The sequence below is a fragment of the Podarcis cretensis genome (assembly GCF_951804945.1).
Source record: "Podarcis cretensis genome assembly, chromosome: 4".
NCBI lineage: Eukaryota > Metazoa > Chordata > Lepidosauria > Squamata > Lacertidae > Podarcis > Podarcis cretensis.
In genome coordinates this window covers 67,265,252-67,288,097 of record NC_137173.1, presented here as the reverse complement: position 1 = coordinate 67,288,097, position 22,846 = coordinate 67,265,252, and the positions used below count along the sequence as shown (strand labels likewise).

Here is a 22,846-nt window from a genome sequence, read left to right as displayed (position 1 = left end):
TGTGCTCTGAAAAGTTACAAGATTTCAGCAGCTTACAGGATGCAATTTGCTTGGAAATGAAGCAGAAACAGTTTGCAGGCACCAGGAGTATGGAAATCAAGAGTTTTGTATGGACTTCCCAATAACATGATGAGCACCGATAATCACGAATGCACAATAACAAGGATATTAGGACCGGTCCTAGGATTAAATGGACAGTTCTCCCAATAGAAGTGGAATGTCGGAAGTAGACTACCCAAGGGGACCAGTGCCTTTTACCTTGTTCATAATGATCTGGAGTTAGGAGTCAGCAGTGAGATAGTCAAGTTCTCTGATTTTACAACATTCTCCGGACTGGGTGAATGTCCAAATGCAATTCAATATAAGCCGGTGTAAAGTGGTGTATATTGGGGAAAAATAATAATAATCCTAATTTCATATATGTGCTCATGGAATCTGAGCTAGCAGTGACTGATCAAGAACAAGACCTTGGATGGCTTGAGGAATATGTTGACCTAGAGAATAATTATTGTTCCTCTCTCATAATATTAGAATACAGTGGTACCTAGGGTTACAGACGCTTCAGGTTACGGACTCTGCTAACCCAGAAATAGTACCTCGGGTTAAGAACTTTGCTTCAGGATGAGAACAGAAATCGAGCAGTGGCAGCACGGCAGCAGCAGGAGGCCCCATTAGCTAAAGTGGTGCTTCAGGTTAAGAACAGTTTCAGGTTAAGAACGGACCTCCAGAACGAATTAAGTTCTTAACCCAAGGTACCACTGTACTTAGAAAAGTCAGGACAGACCCCCCAAAAAGTACGTAATTACACAGTGCATATGTTTACATCGCCTTGAGCTTCTAGGGGAAAGGTAAGTTACACATGTAATAAATAATTTACAGTGGAATCCCCCCCCCCAAACGTAGTGATGGCTGCCAACTTGGACAGCTTTAAAAGATGATAGGGCTTTCATTGGCTACCATCCATGATGGCAATGTTCTACTTGGGACCTGCTTCTGGGCTTCCCATGGGCACCTGGTTGGCCAACGTGAGAAAGGATGCTGGACTAGCTGGGCTTACAGTCAGCAGGACTTACATTCTTATCACAATTGGCACAAGCATCCTGACCTTGATTACCCTCTTGTGATGGAAAATAATGGTGACTTCCTATCCAAAGACCCATCAAGACTTCAACATCTTTGGCTTTATATCCATCAACAGGTATAGGCCCACGTTGAAAAAAATTAGGAAAGTCTGGTGGTGTTTTTATGATTAATTCTCATTGAACTACTTTCAAGGAATGAATTGAAAATAATAATAATAATAATAATAATAATAATAATAATACCCCACCCATCTGGCTGGGCTTCCCCAGCCACTCTGGGCAGCTTCCAACAAAATATTAAAAATACAATAAAACGTAAGACATAAAAAGCTTCACTAAACAGGGCTGGCTTCAGATGTTCTTCTAAAAGTCAGATAGTTGTTTATTTCCTTGACATCTGATGGGAGAGTGTTCCACAGGGCAGGTGCCACAAGCGAGAAGGCCCTCTGCCTGGTTCCCTGTAACTCCGCTTCTTGCAGGGAGGAAACCGCCAGAAGGCCCTCAAAGCTGGACCCCAGTGTGAATGAATGAATGCTCTAACTTGAAATAGCCAAGAATCTACTGTTAGTAGTCACTGACTGCTCCTTTACTAACTTTATCAAGGTGATGTAGGATCAGGTCATAAGGAAGTGACTACTGCATGTGATACATGTGCCTTTACCTTTAAGAAAGACCAAAGCACTCCATTCTCTTTGCCTCGCCTAAATCTCTCTTGGATTCTCTACCCAGGCAGCCATATTGTAGTAAATATCTTCCAAATAGTAAAGTTAATGGTCTTCTATCTAGGGCTGTTCCTTTTCTTGAGCAAAGTAGGTGGAAAATGTATAACAAAATAGCACTGAATTATCAAATGGGTTAATATACTACATTTTGCTTTACAGAGTGTCCTGTTTCAATTTGTTGTCTCGTAAACAGAAATACCTTGAACTGGAGAAGCTTCTGTGAGTACAAATCTGTTTCTTGGCCATAACAAACACATTTGAGATACTCAGATCATGACTACATGTGAATCGTTAAGTAAGAACCAAAACACGGTAGAGATGGGGAAGCTGTAGGCTTCAAGTAAGTTGCTGGACTACAGCTTCCATCACCCCTGATCATTGAACCCACTGGCTGGGGCTAATGGGATTTGGAGTTCAACACTATCTGGCTAGAGCACTGGTTTCCTATCCCTGCATTAATAAATGAGTCAGGCCTTGGTGATGAGTTGGAGAGCTCAGAGAGCAATGAGGAACATTACCAAATTAAACAGCTGGTGCTCAGTTCATTAAAGAAACTAAATCAAAACCATGCCTAAAGAAAGTATAGAAAAACACAGCCTTTCAGAATGCATTCATTTTAAATAATGATTCCAATTTACTGTAGTGCTAAGAGGCCAAAATGGTCCAAATCGGACTTGTTTAACTGCTGGTTTTCTAAAAAAGATATTGAACGTTTTTGGAAGGGTGAAGGAGGGGCAACTACCACCTTAACATATATGCACAGGAGGATGAAATGTCAATTCCAGGGTGAAAAATGCCCCACCTAAGAAAATATGAATATTACATAAGAAAATATGTACACATAAAACTGAAAAAGCAAAGGCTTCTGGGGTAAATGCTACAGTTTTTAAGCCAAAAGGCATTAGATGATTTTTCCAGGTGCTTGCCTGAGCAATTATGTTTGGATTTGGGAGATATACAGCTTCCCTAAGGAGGCTACTGTTTTGGTTAGCAAGTAATAGTAATAGAAGCAATAACAGAAGTTACCTCTTTCCTCCTTGCCCTTTTTAGTATAATCATATAGTTAAAGGAAGCATCTCTGTTCAGCGGCAGGATGCTGGGGACAATGGCAGGAGTGTGTGCGAGTGAAACTTCAAGCCCTGTGTGTAGACTTTTCTGGAAACAGTGGGTTAGCCATTGTGGGAATCAGAATATGGTGCATAAGATGGTCCATTTAAGGCAGGGGTAGATTCCTTCAGCCTCTGGGCCAGTTTTGGCCTGCCAGGGGATCCAATTTGGCCCACAGGCTCCATTTTTCTTAAACCACGCCCACTCACCCACCAGCTAACATCATAGGTGATATCAGCTGCTGGGTGGGAGGGCAGAATTTAACCCTCCATTAGCTGTGCAGTCGTTCTAGCTCAGCTTTGTCTGTACTGACTAGTAGTGGCCCTCTGGGATTTCAGGTAGGAGTCTCTCTGTACCTGGAATCTGGGATCTTCCACCCTCAGAGCAGCTAGCCGCTCTACCACTGAGTTATGGTCCTTTGCCAAGAGATGCAAAGATAACCTCTGTAACATGCAGGGTTGACTCCCAACCTTTTGCTGCATCAAGGGAACCTCTGAGCCCAACCAACTGGGAGTTGAATCTTACTTGGTCAGGCTTGTCCAAAGGGCAGACTGTATAGCTCATGCACAGCTGACAGCTCTGTCCTCCAACACCTTCCCAACATTTCCTGCTCCCAGAATCTGCTACCTGAAGTACTTGCCACGCTCTGCCAATGATAGGTCTGGGCCTGCAGGATCTGTGCATAGAATAGAGACCTCCTAGAGAAAGATACTAGGGACGCAGGTGGCGCTGTGGGTTAAAGCCTCAGCGCCTAGGGCTTGTCGATCGAAAGGTCGGCGGTTCGAATCCCTGCGGCGGGGTACGCTCCCGCTGCTCGGTCCCAGCGCCTGCCAACCTAGCAGTTCGAAAGCACCTCCGGGTGCAAGTAGATAAATAGGGACCGCTTACCAGCGGGAAGGTAAACGGCGTTTCCGTGTGCGGCTCTGGCTCTGGCCAGAGCAGCGATGTCATGCTGGCCACGTGACCCGGAAGTGTCTCCGGACAGCGCTGGCCCCTGGCCTCTTAAGTGAGATGGGCACACAACCCCAGAGTCTGTCAAGACTGGCCCGTACGGGCAGGGGTACCTTTACCTTTACCTTTAGAGAAAGATACTATTATGAGACATTTATATTGTAACATTTATATTATAACCTGCCTTTCCCCAGTCATTAAATCCAGGGGTTCCCAAGACAATCTTCCATCTAAGTTACCGTAGGTACTGACCAGACCAAGACTTGCACAGCTTCAGCAAAGAAAGGAATGCCAAATGCCCACAGGTGCATCTATGTGTGTGTGCATAAAGAGGGGACTGCAGAAACTAGTGATCATTTGCCCATTTTGTCTCTGCAGATCTATGGTCCACCTGCCAGAAAGAGACTGTTTCAAACTGCTGCCATGTTTTGACCGTAACCTGGAGACTGGTCCCTAGTGTAATTACTGCAGGGCTTGCATTCAGGATTAGAACCTTCAATCCAGTTATTTCACTGGCTTTAACTGGTTTATGAACTGCATCAAACAAGGCAACAGCCAAGTGAGGACCAGGGGATCCCTGAGCACCAGTCAGCAGCCTCTTCCTGCAAAAGAGGCCAATGAAGGGTGGCAGCCAGAATGCATTCAGGGGAAGCTGAAATAGCTTTGCATTTTATCTCCCACGTGTTTGTCCAATGTCAAAGGACATCACTTGCAATTCCTACACTGCGTTAAACTTACTAAATTATTCATTCTGAATTATGCTCTCAGATGCTCTTGTCCTTCTGAAGAAGGTCTTTTGGAGTCCCAGGGCTGAGCGCTTTCCAAGCAATCCCTGGCTACTGATTATTGACATTGTGCTGTTACTTTGCAAAGTGTTGCTCACCCTGTTCTTGTGAGACTAGCCCGTTTGCCAAATGCCACTCACTGACTCCATGGAAGAGAGGTGGGACTTGACTGGTCTCCCCAGCTTGTGACCCTTTGGAAGTCAGGAGCATGGGAACGCCAAAACATTAGGAGGGCACCGAGTTGTCAAATGCTGGCGCAGGGCATGAACCTGGCCTGCGCTTCCTCCCTGGAAAAAAAAGACTGCAGCCTTAAGCAACACAGTGGCATTCCTAAGGAAGGACCTCCTTTCTGCTTTTCGAAACCCCCTAGCCCAGCGCACACCTCTCCTCTCTCTGGAAGCATCTCGAAAGTGATGTTTTTCTTGGGCTGCCAAACTTCCCAAATCCTCCCTCCAGCTCCCAAGTTATCATCCATTGATGGTGGTAGTCCGCTAGCCAGCCAGCCAACCAGGCGCTGCGCGGAGCCTGCAGTGTCCCCTCGCGGTGGCGAGGGGGAATGCCTCTGGGTGCCCGCCGCCGCCTCCTTCCCTGCGCCGAGTGGGTGTCTCTCCCTGCCTGCCTGCCTGCTCTGCTCCTCCTCACAAAAGAGCGGCGCGCGTTCCTTTCTCCGGGTTTTCAAGGCGCCCTGTTAAAATCCACCTCTCGCGCCGAAGGCTCGGGCTGCGTAGCGAAGCAAGGGGCGCGCGGCAGAGGAGGGAGCTTGCCGGGAGCAGCAGCTGGAGAAGGAGGAGGAGGAGGAGGAGAGCGAGGCGGCGGCAGAGGCGGCGGGTGGGAAGGAAGGAAGGAACTGAGCAGCAGCAGCAGCAGCGGCAGCAGAAGCGAGGGTGGCCGCGGCCGCTTGCCCGGAGCCCGCGCGGAGAGAGATCATGGGGGACCCGGCGCCTTCCCATGCCGGCTGCTAGCAAGTGACGGGCGCTCGGGCGGAGGAGGAAGCCAGGCGACTTTGGAAAGAGCCCGGAGAGAGACACTCGGCGCCGGGGACGCGAGGGCGGCAGCGGCTTCTTCGGAGAGCGAAGCGCGGCGCTCGCCCAGGCTCTCTCCCCAGCCATGCCTTTCGCCAAGCGGATCGTGGAGCCGCAGTGGTTGTGCCGCCGGCAGCCCATCGCCTCGGTGCTGGACGAGGGCGCGGGAGGCGAGCCGCCGCCGCCGCCTCCTGCTCCTCCTCAGCCGGGGAGCAGCCCGAGAGAGGAGCCGGGCGAAGCGGCAGCGGCGTCGGCTGCGACAGACGAGCCGGAGGAAGAAGCCGCGGGGCTGGCGGTGGTGCTGCCGGCCGATGGGCAGGAGAAGGAGGCGGCGGCGCTGATGGTGCTGGACCTGTGCTCGCTCAGCAACGTGGCTCTGTCGCGGATCCTCCGGCAGCTCTCCGATGTGGCCCGGCATGCGTGCGCCCTCTTTCAGGAGATTGAGGGCGAGATCCAGATCACCCAGCGCAGGGTCCGGGCGCTGCACGGCAGGATCGGCGGCGTCCAAGGGGTTATACACAGCCTGGATCCCAAGCAGGAGGCAGTGCGTAAGTGGAACCTTTTTCTCTATCTCTCTCCGTCTATAGAGCTCCAGATGCGCCCCTCTCCTTCCTTCGTTCCCCTTGGTGCGACCTTAGCGGTGGTTCACCTTGACCTCTGGCCAGTTGCACATCAAGGCGGGCCTGATGGGAGGGATGGGGGGTGTTAAAAAGGAGAATGGATCGCTGGGTGGCCTTTTTTGGGAGGAGGGCGGAGTGGCGATTTGCTTGAGGTGGCGAGATTTCTGGCAAGGAAGAGGGGTGATCCCCCAAAATTGTGGCGCGCGGAGCCTTTGGAGGTGTGGCCCTGACAGAAATGGAGGTTGTACAGTGTATATACAAGACACACACACCCCTCCCAGTGTTTATAGCTGTCCGTGAAGCTGCAGTGTGTACCGAACTTTTTACCCCTCTCCGGGGGAATATAAAGCAAAGGGAAGGATATTCCTTGGTGGGGTGTTTTTTTTTGGGGGGGGTAGGTGGGAGTAAGTAGGGCGGGAGGTTGCGGATTGAACTGTGCGTAAAGTTTAGGGGTGTGCGCGCTTGGAGAGGCTTTCTCCAGGACGCGCTACTGGTGTGGAAGGCGCCTTCGCTGTTGTTTTGGTTGGAGAAGCGATTTCCTTGTTAAAACGCCGTGGGTGGTATGGAGAGGAGCCGCGATGGATCGCCTCTTCGAAGCCTGCTCTCGCCTCCCTCCTCCTTCCCCACCTGCCTCGGGATCCACATTCCCGCGAGCCCGGGGCCCAGGATGTGACTTTAGCGAGCAGGATCGCGCCAACCCGAGTGATTTTCTGCAGGTGGAATGGCTGAGCGGCGGATAAGGCGAAGGCGCCTGGTCCGATAGAGGGGTCGGGCAGGGAAGGCGGGAATCGATACCTAATCGCATTGGGAAGGTGAAAGAGGAGCGGAGGAGGGGGTCCAGCGCTGGAGGATAAGCAAAGGGGTCCGGGCGGGGGGAGCAGGCATTTTCCAGCTCGCGACTACTCCCTGTGCAATGAGCGATCTGCCTGACCCACTTTTCTTGCTGATGCTGGAGACTTAAGGGAGGGGGCTCCTTCGCAGCAGGCTAGCTCCTTCTGCCTGTGCGTGAAGGCGTGAGTCTCCAAAAGCGTTTTTTCTCCTGTGTACAGAATGGACACGTAAGGTGACCATTACCAAAGCTGATCTCCGTCCCTCGTTACTTGGCTTCCCGCTTCGCCTTCTGAGGCAGCTCTTAGTGGTTTTTCTGGGAGGTTGCCTGCCTGATCGGTGTCTTGAAGTGCCTTCAAGGAGGCGGTGATGGAGGGGGTGGGGCAGCTTTGAGGGATTCCTCAGGCACGTCTCTGCATCTCTCTCTCTGATTCCCCTCCCGCTTAGATTCCCCCACGAAATACCCTTCTCCACCACCCTCTTTAAGCTCTCCCCATCAACCATCCTTTGAAGACTTGAAGTGGTGCAGAGTTAAGGCCAAGGTGGGTGCCTTGGTTTTGGGCGAGCGACTGGCTGGCAGCTGCCTTAAGGAGGGATCTCTGATGTTGTTTTCAAGTGAGCTGGTGGCTCCCAACATATGTGCTCATCGTTCACAGCGACAAGAGCAAAAGGCAGGCACAGGACCTCCAGCCGTTGCCAACATCTGGATGTGGCTTGCAGAGCAATTGATGCCTGCAGGTTGGGTCCTTATTGTGGATCCTCCTTTGCGGCAATTTCATGGTAGTGGTTTTATCTTTATAGAGCAAGCTTTGGGTCGATGTTATACACACAAAACAATGACTTCCTACCCACCCACTTTTGTAAAGGAGCATAGCTGCAGAATGATGATCTGGGCTAGATGATTGTCGCTCTTGCTCTTGTAAATGTCTACAGCCATTGTGATGAAACACAGGAAATGAGTCTCCACTGAGAGGTACCAGGGCCTTCTTAAGCATATCTGGAGCCTTGGTGCAAAGATCCCTCCGGTGCCCCCCCCCCCCATTTCCCAGAGTTGTCAACCTTTTTTAAGGAGGGAACACCAGCAGCGCAAGAGGAAGCCTCTTGGGACGGGATGGTGCTGCTGGCGACATGCTCAGCTGGCTACTTCGTGCCACGGTGGCCATGGCAGGCAGAGGCTCCGGGCGCTGTGCTGCTTTGGCGCGGCATGATGGAGGCAGGCGAGGGTGGTGAGCGGGCCGGGGGAGCCGGCCCAGTGGGGATCCATGGTGCCTGATGCCTTGCTCGAAGATGAAGATGGCTAGCAGGAGGGGCGCCATGCATGCCTGCACCTCAACCCCTTGGGCGAGAGAGCACACTGAGTGAGCAGGGGTGCATGCACCTCTCCTACTGAGCGTTGGCTCGGTTTTTTCCCTTTTAGCCTTCTGGCGCCCTGCAGAACTCGGAGCCTGCAGGCTAAAAAGGGAAAAAACTGAGCAGACGCTTGGCGGGAGCGGCACACGAACCCTCACTCAGGGTGCTCATTCGGTCTTCCCCGGACTCTTGCCTGGCGCCCTACAGAACTTGGGGCCCTGGCACCCCACACCACTAGTGTCTATGGGTAAGATGGCCCTGAGAGGTACAGAAATCTGTATTTGAGTTCCAGGGCTGCTTTCCTGGCCAGCAGCCCCACACCTTCCACTCTGTGGCCATAGGCAGTTTGTGGCCATTCAATGAAAGCGAAAGCTTACAGGTAGACAGAGAGAGAAAGAAACCCTCTCACTAACATCAACTCTTCATGGGGCTTTTCCTGACCTGAAACATCAACCAGCATGATCTGAGGAAGTGCAGGTTCTTTGTGTGCTAATCAGCAGAATATAATTGAGCATTAATGTAAGGCAGATAAGCTGTGCAAGTTGATTAGAGCTTCAGGCTCTGCTTTGTAGTCTTGCAATGTGGTACCATAACAAATGAAAACTAGCCTTATTTTTTTAGCTCTTTGTAGTGCCACCTAAAGTCTTTGCAGGAAATGTATATGTGCACAACAAACTTAGGTTGGTTTCATACCAGTTCGAATGGTGTTTCTTCCCCCAAAGATCTGAACCTTCTCTGCTGAAGATGTCTGTTCCAGAACTATGGTTCCAAGGGCCCCCTGGGCAGAGTGACTGATTTTCATATCCAGTTTAGGCTCCAACTCAGTGGTAGAGCATTGCATGCAGAAGGTCCCAGATTCAATTCCTGAATTCTCCAGGTAGGGCTGGGAGAGAGCATTGTCTGTAACCCTGGAGAGCCTCTATCAGTCAGTGTGGACAACACTGAACTAGAATAGCCCATGGTCTCCCGGGCCACAGTCCAACACTCTAAGCCAGTGGTTCTCAAAGGGTGTGGCAGGTGAGGATGGCAAGTGTGGTGGGGAATATTCAAGGACAATCAAAGAAACAATTAAACATTTCAGAGAAGTATATTACAGTATCAAAAATTATTATTTATTTAATTTGTAGAATAAATAAACAACTGCCAGAAGTTTTGTGTGTGTGTGTGTTTTCCCAATGTATTTCTTATCAATTAAAAATCTGGCACGAGCAAATTTTTATTCTGAAAGTGTGGCCCAGAGAAAACAGTTTGAGAACCTCTGCTCCAACTATTGCACTACACTGGTGTTTAACTGCATGCACACACCATTTTTGGGATGGAGCGAGCTGCCTCCTTTGTGTCATAATGGAGTTACACCAAAAATGGAAGGGTTCCCAACTCCTCAACCTGGAGAAGAACTCTTTTTTTTAATGGACTGTGGTAGAAACTTACATGTCAACACAGCATCCATTTTTAAGTATCACAAATGGGAGGCAGCCAGAACATGCTGTGAAGTGACTGTATTCAAACCTGATTCTTCTGGCACATGTAACATGGGTCATGATGGGCCAAGGAGAATGGAAACGAATCATGTCTTACCAGCTGGGAAGGAAGCAATGCTGTATCCTCCCTTTAAGGACACCCTAGGCCAGTATTTGCCACCCTGGTGCCCTCCCCTCTAGATGTTATGGCTTATAATGTCATTGGTCCCAACCAGTGGCACACTCCAGATGTTTGCAATGACTACTATCAGCTGCAGCCAGCACATTTGTACTGGGTGAAACTGATGGGAATTGCATCTGAAGGGCATCCAACTGGTAAGACTTCCCTAGACTCACACACCACATTTTTCCTTGTACAAGATGTTGATTTCCCCCCATTTTTTTGGTCAAAAATTGGGGGTCGTCTTATACATGGATTTATACAGTAAGCCTTAGGTGAACTGGTGGCTCCTAAGTCACCAGTGCTGTTGAGCTGGTTGGAGAGGTAAGATGGTGCCAAGAGGGTGCCGAGGTGAGGAGGGAACTTGGCCACGATTCTGTCAGTTCTCACCTGCTGTGCCAAAGCATGGGGGATCACACAAAAGCTCAACAATTTTTTTGGCGATTTCCCCCCCCCAAAAAAAAAGCTCAACTCTTTGGGTGATTTCCCTAAAAAACTGAACTTTAAAATACTGATTTCTTAATTTTGGGCTCCCCAAAGTAGGGTTTGTCTTATACATGGGGTTGTGTTATACATGGGAAGATGCGGTATATTTCCAAATCGCCACTAAACTGATGTTTCCTGCTGAACGTCCTGTACTATAAAGTTGTTTGGTTATATTTCCCAAGGCACTGAGGAATAATGTTTTTAATTGAAACTGCAAACACACACACACACACACACACACACACAAACCCTTCTCCCCCCCCCCCATATTTTTAAAAATGTGTTATTAAGTCATTAGATTGTCACTGTTGCTGTAAAGACAATTGGTGATATTTCACTCCAAACTGCAGCACAGGGAGCTGAGGATTTTTTAAAAAAAAACCAGCAGTGCTGCTGAGGACACTTAGAAATCTAGTAATACTATATCTGAGCCCTCTCCCTCTCATACTGAGTACATAGTTAGATAGATTTAATTAGGAAAATTTAATTCTTATTACTGTGTGTCCTTGTCCACGCATGTTGAGGAATGCACATGTACGAGACGAACATTTGTTCAGATCTTTAGTTTGAGTGACAGTGTGAGATGGGACGAATTATACACTTAAACAAGGGGCAGATGAGCAACACAACAACAGATCGGAGTTCAGAAGGGGTATGCTATTTCTCACAAAGCAGAAAGATCAATTCATTACAAAGGCCTGCTCAGTACTGGGGCAGCAATTATTTAGCTAAATACAGGCAGTGAGAATTACACGATGGTTGTGATACTAAATGTAGGAAGGAGAGGATTATGGGTGCTCGATAGGTTAGGTGTAGAACTGAACCAGGCTAGGTAAGGAAATTTGGGGTGTAAATACACATTGCTGCAAAGCAGCACAGGTACCTGCATGAGACGTGAAAGAGAGGTGCAGATATTGCCTATTCCAAGGCAAGAGGAGTGGAGAAAGGCTTGTCTTCAGGTGGCTGCAGTGAATCAGCAGTTGCCCTCAACACCCTGTCACTGGTGGTTGCCCGGAGCTGCTCCTTGCGACTTCCCAGGACTGGTTCTTGGAGAACAAGGTGCCTTGTTGGTGAACAATTGGGGAAAAGCCTGTGATGGAAGGCTGAGGATACCTCATAGGCTTCCTTGAGCTCAGTATGGTACGAAACTGCTTCAGATGCTTTGTGTCCTAGCTTTAAACATGTAAGAAAATAGCAAAGATGTAGAAGATGGAAATGATCACTAGGCAAAGAAAGTAGGAACGGCAGCTAAGCTAACTAGGAGGGAGGAAACAGACCAGCCTCCTGTTCACCACAGCTGAATGAACTGGGCTTGGCTATGGTAGGACTGAACGTTGAGGGTTTTGAAGAGAAAACTCTTGGAGGCATTGTATTCAAGGGAAGGTTTTCTTCCAGAGCAAACAAAAAAGAGAAGGTGGATAAGGTGTCTGGAATATTAGTGGACCTAAGCTTTCTTCCCATGGTTTCTGAGTGCAGAAGTGTGGAGTTCAAAAGCTGCAGTGTGCATCATATGGATGTAATGGATGTTCACACGTATTTCTATGATGTGTCTATTGCTGGCTTGCAGTATATCAAGCGTAGATTCTCCTCTGGTAGGGCTCTGAATAATGTTCCTTGAAGGGTTTAATTAGGTTAGGAAGCAGGTAAAGAGGAAGACATTTGCTGGTCTTGGGAGTCTTGGGCTGGTGTGCCTAACTGGCCAGAGTCCCTCCTCCTTTTTGACTGATGTAGGTCAGCCTATGCCAGTCTGGTGCTGGTTGGCTCTGATGACAGTTGTGGTCCAAAATGGTGGTCCTGGTGTGGAGAGCACCAGGTTGGCAAAGGCTGCTGTAGGTAGAGGTTGGCACGGGCACTTTGAGCCTAAGTTTTTCCTTAGCCATACACCCCTATGCAAACCTGTGTCTCTCTGTGTGGATTTCAGGGTGGGAGTGGGGGTAGATTTCAGAACTGAGATTTTCACAGCAAGCTCAAAATGATACTTTCTCAGTAACACCCCATCCAGGCAAAAGGCGAGCAACCTTGAAATGGAACCCGTCCATGATTATATTGACACAGAAATAATAGCTTTGACCTAACTCTTCCTTTCCCTACCTGCACCAGTTGTTTTATTGAAGGACAGTACAACATAGCTTAATGCGACTTCTAACTGCTGTTCCCCTCCGTGCTGAACTAATTCTATAGAAATCAGAAATAACTAGCTCTGTTTGGTCAAAGGGAGAGCATGCATCTAGCTGTCATTATATTGTCATAGCAAGCCCGTCAAGAATTGGCTTGACCTAATTTATTTACCGGTTAGAGTATTAGGGCTGCCTTTCCTTTAATCCTCCCAGTGGCTGCTCATCCAAATGGTTGACACGGAAAGAAAGCAAAGAGACGCGGTGCCATGCTCTCTTTTTCAATTCACAGCTGGGTCTTGTCTCCAGCCACATGTGGATTCACCATTGTGCCTAGCAAGCAATGGAGTGTGGCCCCAGTCAGAGGAGAGGTCCTGCTCTTGCAGCGCATCCTTCCTAGAGGTGCCTTTTTCCCTACAATGGGAAATCTAGGCTGTGTACACACTCCCATTTACTCTGCATCCATTGTGCCCCCACTGCTGGTTTGGCAAGCAGCATAACCATGACATGAGCCGGATTCCATATCTAACCCGTTGTTTCTTAGGAAATAGTGTGTTTGGATGCATTTTCCTCCAAACCAGCTTTGATCCAAATTGAGAAAAAGAATGATAGATAGCTGTGTTTTAAAGCTTATAGCATGTACACAGCTTCTGTCTCTGAGCATCCTTACACTGAACTTCTAAGTAGGAACAGGGGTGGGGGTTTTGGGGGGTGGGGTGGGAAGTTAACTTGTCATGTGAAAAATGAGTTGGGTTGATCCATGGATAGGTGGTTCAGCCAGTAGTGAAGCACTAGCAAGATAGTTTCAGAATAAATACAACTCAACACTCATTTTAGTACTGATCTATACATGCAGAACAATTCCATAGTACAGTGATTCCCCACCCCCTCCCCGGGACCGTAATATATCAGACTGACAGCAGGAGACAACTAAAAACAAATCTGCAATCATAGAAAACTAGGATGTCTGAAAGAAAGAGGCTAGGCTCAAACCATATTCTCCATGACATGTGTGAATTTTGTTCACAGGAAGTATTTGAATTTTATTTTACTTTGGTGGGTGGACACTCAAACTGTGTTTGCTAGCGAAACCTACTTGAAGGCTGAATGGCCATGTTGAGAAACATCAAGTGATTCTGCTCCCTGTGTAGACCAGCCGTTATTTACATATTTAGCATCCGTGAAGGAGCCCCTGGGAATGTTTGGGCTTAGTCCTATTCCCTCAACATTACCCCAAGCACCGGCAAGTGCACTCCAATTGATGCATTATTGGTTTCATTCAGAAAGAGTCTACTTCTACATGCATAAGCTTTCCAATATGGGGATGGTAAACCTGATCCATTAGACTTTCTCTCTCTTCGGAGAAAACCTTAAACATGTAGAAGATACCCCCTTAAGACTGATGCTGATACAGTCCCCTTCCCCGGTCCATTCTCATGCTTGGTAGTAAAAGGTTCCAGACCCCCTTCAGCACTTTGTGGCAATGCAGTAAATGTGGCTTGCAGTGACAGCAATTTGGATGGGAGAGTGGATACTTATGACCCTGTCACACGGTGAAGATTAAGGAGCACAACAACAAAGATTAGAGCAAAGACATTATTCTGAGAGTCTTAGCCAGTTCAGCTGACAGTATAACTCTTGGAGCATTGGGTAATAAACATCCATGGCCCCTCTGCAGTTCATAACCTCCATTCATGAAATGGTATCCACCTGACCTAGGTCATTCCTGGGTCAAATGGAGGAGATGCTGTCAGTCATTGAGGATGCCTGATTTATATGCATGCCTCTCTGTCTTGTATTTAGTGTCTTGATCCAAGTTGGCTGTGGCTCAAGCTGGAGAGGGATCATGCCCTGAAACATTCTGAAATGGTTCATGCAAATAGGATGACACTAGTGTCGCCAGTTAATGATTGAAGAGCATCTCTATTTTTTTTCCCTGGGTTGCATTCTGTAATGCAGCCTGGACAGAATTTGTCTCTTTTGTACGCAGTAAATAAACAATGATATTGTCAGTTAAAGAGTTACAAAGTGAGAAATTTGCTGGAGAATGTTTTTCTACAAAACTTATTCCTGTCATTTTGCTAGGTAGTTTCAAAATCCTCCTGATTCCACATTTACTTTGGCTGATCCCTGGGTTAGGCTGGCCTGGGGCAGGTTTCAGGCCTGTGAAAGTGACTCGAGGATTACTTACAAAACATCCAAATGAAGAACATAGCTGTAAAACCAAACTACCAGAGTTGGATTTAATTAATTTCAAAAACTGACAAGATAAAGCCTCCTAGCGTAACAATGTAAACTTAATGCTATGATTTTCTTTCCAGCCTTGCCTTTCCTGTAACAGACAAAACTTCATAAAGAACTCATGGCAGGTTTAGCTTGTTTGTTTATTTTTCCATTTAAACTTGAACTTTCCTTTTGTACTGAAGCAGCTTCCCTTCTTTTATATTAGGAATTTGGAAAATCCACTGGACTCTTCTGAGCCAGAAGATTAAACCTGAAAGACATGGGGAAAGGTTATTGATCCGGTGCAGGAGAAAAACGTATTTCCATCCGACCCCATGCGGACTAGGGGGTGGGGTGGGGGAAGCAGGGTTTTGTGTCTGTAAGGCTTTCTGCCCAAGCACATGTCGTTACTATAATTCTTTTTAAATGAAGGTTTGCATTTTTGCACATATTGAAGTCTTGCTTGCCAACTTTCCTGCTTAATGCTGGCAGTATTAAGATTTTCTGAAGTGGGCACTAAGGTTTATTGATACCCTCTCACCAACCCAGACCAAAGCATCTAGAACTGAAGATCTGGGGTCAGCTGGAGGCCGTGTGGGAAAGTGGCTGCTGCTGCTGCGCTACCACATGCATTAGTTGTTAGACGAGGAGGCTGAGCAGCCTAAACTAAACCCTGCTGCAACCCCAGTCTCTTCAGGGCCTTTTCCGCCTTCACTGAAGTCCCTTTGTGGCTCCAGGAGGGTCTCCTTGTGAGCCATGAGGTCTCTCCCGCCATTTCCTGGTTTGATTTAATTTCCAGGTGCTGCATGTATACATGGTGAGGCGTGGGGAGGATACCTGTACACAGTCAAAAGAAGAAGAGGGTGCAGACTGTAGCTGCTTGAAATGTTTTAGTTGGCATATGTGTCTGTCATGTGCCCCCCCCCTACAAAGTGATTTGTGAAACAGCCTGAAGGAGCTAGGTAAAAACCTTCATTGTTTTCATAGGAGCAGAACTGTGTGAAAATGTTACAACTTGCAATACTTTGCTGAGCAAGTTTCTCTCCATTTCTGCTGTTGTTGCTGGATTAAGAAATAAATACTCATGGGATTTTTCTTGCTCTGCTCACTTTCCCATGGCCTAAGCCTCCACAATGTGTTCTTCAACTCCTGCAGGGACACAAACCCTGAGGATGAAATATGTCACCCAGCGTGTCCCTAGTTACAGCCCATGGTGATTTTCAGAATTATGACCACAGAGTTGCTGTTTATTTGGGAATGCTGTGGATCTTGGGTTATACTGAGTGACATTTTCCTGTCTTCTACATTGCCAGGAGCATTAAAATGACAATAGTCAGGTTGGGACATAATTTGTGAAGATGCTTTGGGCTTTATGCTTTAGCCTATAGTGTTATAAGAACCTGTCACTGCTTCATACCAACGTAAGTGAGAAAAGGGATTCGCTGTGGTACGGCACGTGATAATCCCATGACAGATGCATATGGAAAAATGATGTTGGAACTGCCTTTACAGACATGATTCCTTCAGCGGGATATTGAATTTCGACCGGATATTCTTAATGGAATTTTTCCATAAAGTTGCATGTATAATCATTTATAATGTATGTACAGGGAACAATTCAGCAGAATTAGACCAGAATTTAAATTCCTTTTGACTGTTAGAAATATGATTTCTATATGATTTATGGCTGCTGTAAAAAGCGATTAAGACTAATATGCATGAACATGCATGTTATAAATTGTTTTCATAATATCTCTTCTTATTTCTGTCTCTCCCAGTATGATTCATTTACAAGACAGTTTAGAGATAAATAATCTCAGTGTGAGAAAATGTAGTGTGCAATTTATCATGTGACTGCTATGTTGTTGCTAATAGAGCAAAATAGGCTTTGGGATTATTTTCACACATAGTTTGCATGAACCGAGACCCTCCCTTTCTACAACGAGATTATTTTTATACAGGAAAAAATGTGACGTAACGCACTATGTTGGTGGGATTCCTTTTTCTAAATAATAAATGCTTTAGCTTGACTTTTTGGGAGAAATTGGAAAGGAGAAATGTCTGGAATATTTCCAAAAACTATTGTTTAGTATGAGCTGGGGCTGAAGGAATGGACTATTTGGGGGGAAATTGTGAATATAAAACGTAATTATGCCTTTCAAACTCTGCTCTTGATCAAGTGAATCGGATTTTGTTGACATTTCTTGCATAGTCTGTCTTGTGATTTATACTCCAAGGATTAGATTCTGTCTGGCCTTTAACATAGGTATGCAAAGGTGTGGGTGAGAAAGGAATGGGCGTAACAAATCACTTCGGCTCTGTGAAAGAATGGGATGATGTGAGGTGGTGGGGAGTTGTGTTAAGAAAAATGGAAGAGTTTCCCAAATGAGAAGCTGTGATTCTGAATCTAAAGAACTGTGTTGACTCATGAAAGGGACTTGTGCTAGCTCTATGGAGTTACTGCTACCCCTCTTTTCAAATTGCAGCCTCCGTTGCAGATCACCAGTGAGTTTCTAAAGCATCTTGCCATGCCATGAGTGGAGCAGAAACAATTCCCATTCTCGGGGAACACATTGCACTGTCTCTTAGAGCCTGTTTGTGCTATTCCAAACACATTCCTTACTGCTCTGGAGACTGTAATGAGCCTGGCTGCCCAGACCTCCTTGCTCCACCCGTTTTTATGGCCTGTCCAATGATGACATCTGACAACTGTCGGGATTACCACTCCCATGGCAATATTTGATGGCCATGTTAATTTGTCTAAAGAAGAGCAAATGCAATTGATTCTATCAACTTTTTTTTTTTTTTTAAGGCAGGCTTCTTTCCCAAAAGCTGTGCTTTTATATCCTCTAACCAAATGTCAATATAAAAACTTTCCGCTGGAACCGCACCAGCTATTAAACCCAAGCTATTAAATGGAGAAGATGAACTCTCTCAACGTATCTGAGTGGTAGATAGGCTGTGCATGATGCGGTCTTTGATCCCTTTGATGTAATTAGCATGAAGCAAGATTAGCAGTGTTTCTAATTGCCTCAAGATTTGGAATTTTATACACAAATTCCTATGTGTTCAAGGGGAGACGAGTGAAAATGTAAGGAAATTATAAGCGTATAATGTGCAGAGAAAGGGCAAGTCACAGCGTTTCTGTATGTCGAAAATAGTGTTTTGCTGATAGTTAATTTGGTTCGCAGCAAATATGTATATATACTTGTAATATTTCAGAGCAACTAAGTAGGTGCATGCGGACCATGTTTTAACTTGGAACTTCACATGATCATGTAGGACAGCTATATTGAGACTGGAGTGCTATGCCCATTTATCTATCAGTAAGTCCCACGGAACTCAATGGAATTGAACGTATTGCTGAGTAGACACACATAGAAGGGGTAGACAAGAGTTAAGTCTTGCTGGATCTACTTTGTTTTGACTAGAAACCCAAGCTCTACCAACCAGGAGTGACCAACTGCATGCCCACAGTTAGGAGTTGAAAACAACAGGATGCCTCTGAGCCTGGGAGTTTATATTCTGTCACAGAACTGAACTGAGGTCACATCCCTTTCCCACGAAAGTTAGCTTTCTTCATTTCAGCAGCCTGATTAAGGTAGAAAAAGTTGCTTTGCTGTTGTTAAAAAATTAGGAGTCGGAGACCCTTGCCAATCTACTGCAAATCAAACAAAGATCTACCAATAGATTCCAATCTACCCTCTGCCCATCCCAGTATATGGGACTGCAGTGCCACCTGTTAAGTAGGAAGCCACCTTACCTTGGACTGTTTGACTTTTGTAGTCTAGCATTGCCAACTCTGACTGGTAGCAGCTCCCTAGGATTTCAGACTTTCACCACCAGCTTACCTGCTCCTTTTAACTAGATATGCCAGAAATTGAACTTAGAACTTTGCATGCAGAGTGCCCCATCTCTGAACTAATAGTTAGCTTCCCCGATAGTTATTCTTCGTTCGTCTTGCTTGATATTAAACACCAGGGATGTGTTTGGTGGGTGTCATCGTCTACGCCACAGGGCATGGGGGGAGTTTTAAGTCCTCTCTAGTCATGATTTCATTAAATATCTCTGCCCCCCTCCCCATCCAGCAATTAGCATTAGGCAAAAACCACATTAGTGCCAATGAGAGTCTCTCCTCCTCCACAACAAAGCTAGTTGTGTAGTGGGGGAGATACTGCAAGATCGCAGCTTGATGTGAACAACCCACCCCCCACTTGCCCGATACAGAATTTAAGAAAAATCTCACCACGTTTGCAGATCATGCTACCAGTGTAATTCTAGTTAGGCACTCAGTTTGTCACGTTGTTAAACTTTGTTTTATCAAAGTTATTGGAGAAAAAGCAGCTGTGAATGGAAATGAAGTGGTAATCAGGTGTCTTTTAAGGGGAAAATATGTTTCGTGTAAGCTTAGATTTGTATTTCACTTCTAACCACCTTCTTTACCGGAAAGTAGACCCTGGTGAATTCAATAGAATTTTCTCCCTAGCAATGATTGCCTACTATTGTGAGTTTAAGCGTGCTTAGTTGGGAGAATCATTCATCAACTTCATTCAGTTGCGTGGAAATGTGCTTAGAATCTGATTATAATTAATGAGTATGGTAGACTGTAAGGGAATATTTACTTACGAGTGCTGTACTGGGCACCCTGTACAATGTACATCTGCACTGATCATGGTGGTGCAAGCAGCGACCACCTCTGCTGAAGCAACCTCCATGGTCTAGCAAGCTCCCTGCCACTCTCCCCAAGCACTTTCCTGTAGTACGTGTTTTCATTTACCTGTTTGTGTCATCTGTAGCACTTCGCTCTTCAAGCACCTGACGGTAGTGGATCTTGAAGTCAGGACTGTGTGTGTTGGGGGATGATGGGAATGTCTGGCTGGTGCAGTGCCCCCTCTTGGTCTCCTACCACTGTTGGGCTGCAGGAAGATGTGTAGCATTATAAGTGTGCGGAATATTTTGAAGGCACAGTTTCTGTCCTGGAAACCCACTTGACTCAATGAGGAGAATATGTAAGCCAACCACTTCCACCCCTCTTAAAATCTGTCATGTTTGCTTTTCACCCAGGAATCTCTGAAAACCTGGGGCATAGTTCTCTGCTGGTGTGGACAACATGGAACTGAAAGGCCCCTTGGATCTGCACAGCAGGAGTATTGGCAGATGTTCATTTTCATAACCCATGGTTTTGCAACTCTCCATTGTTTGATTAAAAAAAGAATTTCTGCTTCGCCTATTAGTGCTAAGCTGAGATTCTTTGAAAGTAAACTTAGCAGACTGTCCACCCAACTGCACTGGAAGAGGAGAGATTGGGAGGGGAGGAAGCAAACCCAGTACTATGCTCTGGTTGATGAAGGCTCATTCACATGGCACTAAACTATGGTTTAATGCTGCATGCAAACATGGCAGTGCGTGGAAGGCCTCAGCCAATCTAGAAAAAGTCCAAATTGCTGACTTATGATGAAATATAAACTCTCTTATATGGTTTTGTTGTTATAGTCAGATCTTTACATTTGTAATAGGTGGAACGGTAACATTTTCCTTCTAGCCAGGGCTTATTGAAAGGTTTTAAAAAATGAATGATACATCTAACCACCATTATTTTCATTACAACCCTTGGCTTATGATACTGTTGGCTCTTATGCCGTGAAGTCGTTCTGCCTCACTTGGCCCAGTGTAGTTCTCTTTCGCACATACTTGGCATCAAAAAGTCAATAGAAATCTCTTGCTCAGATTTGTGTAGGTTTTGTATGTGCAACCTTCTGCTCGTATCAGGGCTACAGCATATCCTTGTGACATATGGATATGCTACCCCCGGTTTCCTCTCAGTCTGCTCTCTCCCCTCTCCCCTTCTGAAGACACTTTCATGACACAGTTCCTCTGCTTCTGAACATGAGTACTGTATACAAGTTCTGTTGGCTATTGTAAATCAGGGATTCAGGCTATATCATTGCACTGGTACAAGGTGATAAGGTGAACACAGAATGGGGTCGTTGGGCTTAATCCATTAAAAAGGTTGCAAATTAACAATGTGGTCCGAATTGAATTTATTATTATTATTATTATTATTATTATTATTATTAAAAAGCTGATTATTGTCTGTCTTCTAATGCTGTCACAATCCATTTGTTAGAAGCAACAGCATAGGACTGCAGTAGGCTGGGCCTTTCTGGTAATAGAAATGCAGCAATAAAACACAATTGTCATATTAAAAATTAGGGTGGGGCCGTGCAGTGAAATTTTGCAACATAATATTACAGTTTAGCAGTTCCCTGTATTCCATGCCATCTGATAAATGGGAACTTAATTATTTTTATTTTTAAAAAGTTGCTTTGGTGTCATTTGTACCCTTTGCAGGTTGTTTGAAATAAAAGAAATGAGGTTATATGACTACAATTTGGCAGACAGCTTTTCTGGCTCTTCTCACATGATTTGGAGTGATCTCTTTGGAGAGATGTGCTTTTCAGATAGAACAGAAAGATCTAAATTGATTTTCATTTAGGGGTGGATTGATCAGTCTATATCTGGTCCATGCCAACTTCACAGATAATTCATTCATGATATTTCTGTTCTGTCTCAATTCCACATTAATTTGCATTGTTTTAAAAAAACCCCTGAAAATTCATATTCAAATACTGATATTTTCTGGTTACAATATATATTTAAACATGTATAAAATATATTTTCAAATATGTACATTTATAAACATTTTATCCTAAAATGTGAATTTCAACACACTGTGGTTCCTTTCCTTTTACATCTGTATCATAAAATGTTGGAGAAGTGCAAAATAGAACAGATAATTATGTTCAGATCAGCACATTAGTTCTAGAGATGCAGGGCAGGCCAGTTCACACTGTAATACACAAAAATCAGTTTTCTCAAACATATTTACTGCTTCATATGAGTTGAGGTATGAAATGCCAGAGAGGGAGTGGGTGCAAGAACCTCTCTTGCACTGGAATCTGTATTGCCAAGTGTCTTCCATTGCAACAATTTCCAGAAAGGTAGCTTTGTTAGTCTGTTGCAGCAAAAGCGACAAAGAGTCTCATGACTACCACATTTGTTAGTTTGGGGGCTGTAGTCCCCGAGAGCATGTGCCATAACCAATTTGTTAGTCTTTGAGGTTCCACAGAACTGTTTGTCACATTACTGTGGATATTCTCAGCATTTTGATTATTCAACAATGCCTTTGCCTTCTGCTAGTCTAAATGCAAACTGGGCACAATCCCACAGAGCAGTCTGCTGCACCATAGAAACAAATGGAAAAACTTATGCAAATACACGTGTCCTGTTCATCTCAGTGCAGTCTGACTAGCGGAAGTTTCCATGGTTTAGTTTTGCCAGCTCCTCGTGATTTTTAACATCAAGTAATCTCAAATCCTTTATATTATATTTGTGTGTGAGTGAATAGACATTCAGTTTTCATTTTTATGGCTTGCTAGTTTGGTTCATTATTTGGCTGTTATCAGCCCCACCTTCTTTCAGTTATCCTCTGTTTTCTGTATGCCTCCTTTTCTTCCCCACCTGTACCTATTCCATCTGTTGCAATTTTTTGATCTCAGGATGGAGGAGCATCAATTACAGTGGTACCTCGGGTTATATACGCTTCAGGTTACATACGTTTCAGGTTACAGACTCCGCTAACCCAGAAATAGTACCTTGGGTTAAGAACTTTGCTTCAGGATGAGAACAGAAATAGTGCTCCGGCAGCGCAGCAGCAGCAGGAGGCCCCATTAGCTAAAGTGGTGCTTCAGGTTAAGAACAGTTTCAGGTTAAGAACGGACCTCCGGAAAGAATTAAGTACTTAACCCGAGGTAACACTGTACTCTGTTTTCTAAGTACCTCCAGTTCTTGACATGGAGATGGTTAAGGTTTGTGTGGTATGACTGACATGTGCTAAATAAAACTATTTGTGAGG

The 22,846-nt window shown here is 45.7% G+C and overlaps 1 protein-coding gene across 2 annotated transcripts in view; it reads left to right on the top strand.

Moving 5' to 3' along the window:
* Nucleotides 1-5,252: 5,252 nt before the first annotated feature.
* The window catches only part of NHS (NHS actin remodeling regulator), a 243,826-nt gene continuing 226,232 nt past the window's right edge, over nt 5,253-22,846 (top strand). For both annotated transcript variants that reach the window (XM_079972422.1, XM_079972421.1), the window contains exon 1: nt 5,253-6,217. In XM_079972422.1, coding sequence (XP_079828548.1) covers nt 5,755-6,217 — 463 coding nt within the window. In that variant the 5' untranslated portion in view covers nt 5,253-5,754. The remainder of the gene's footprint in view (nt 6,218-22,846) is intronic.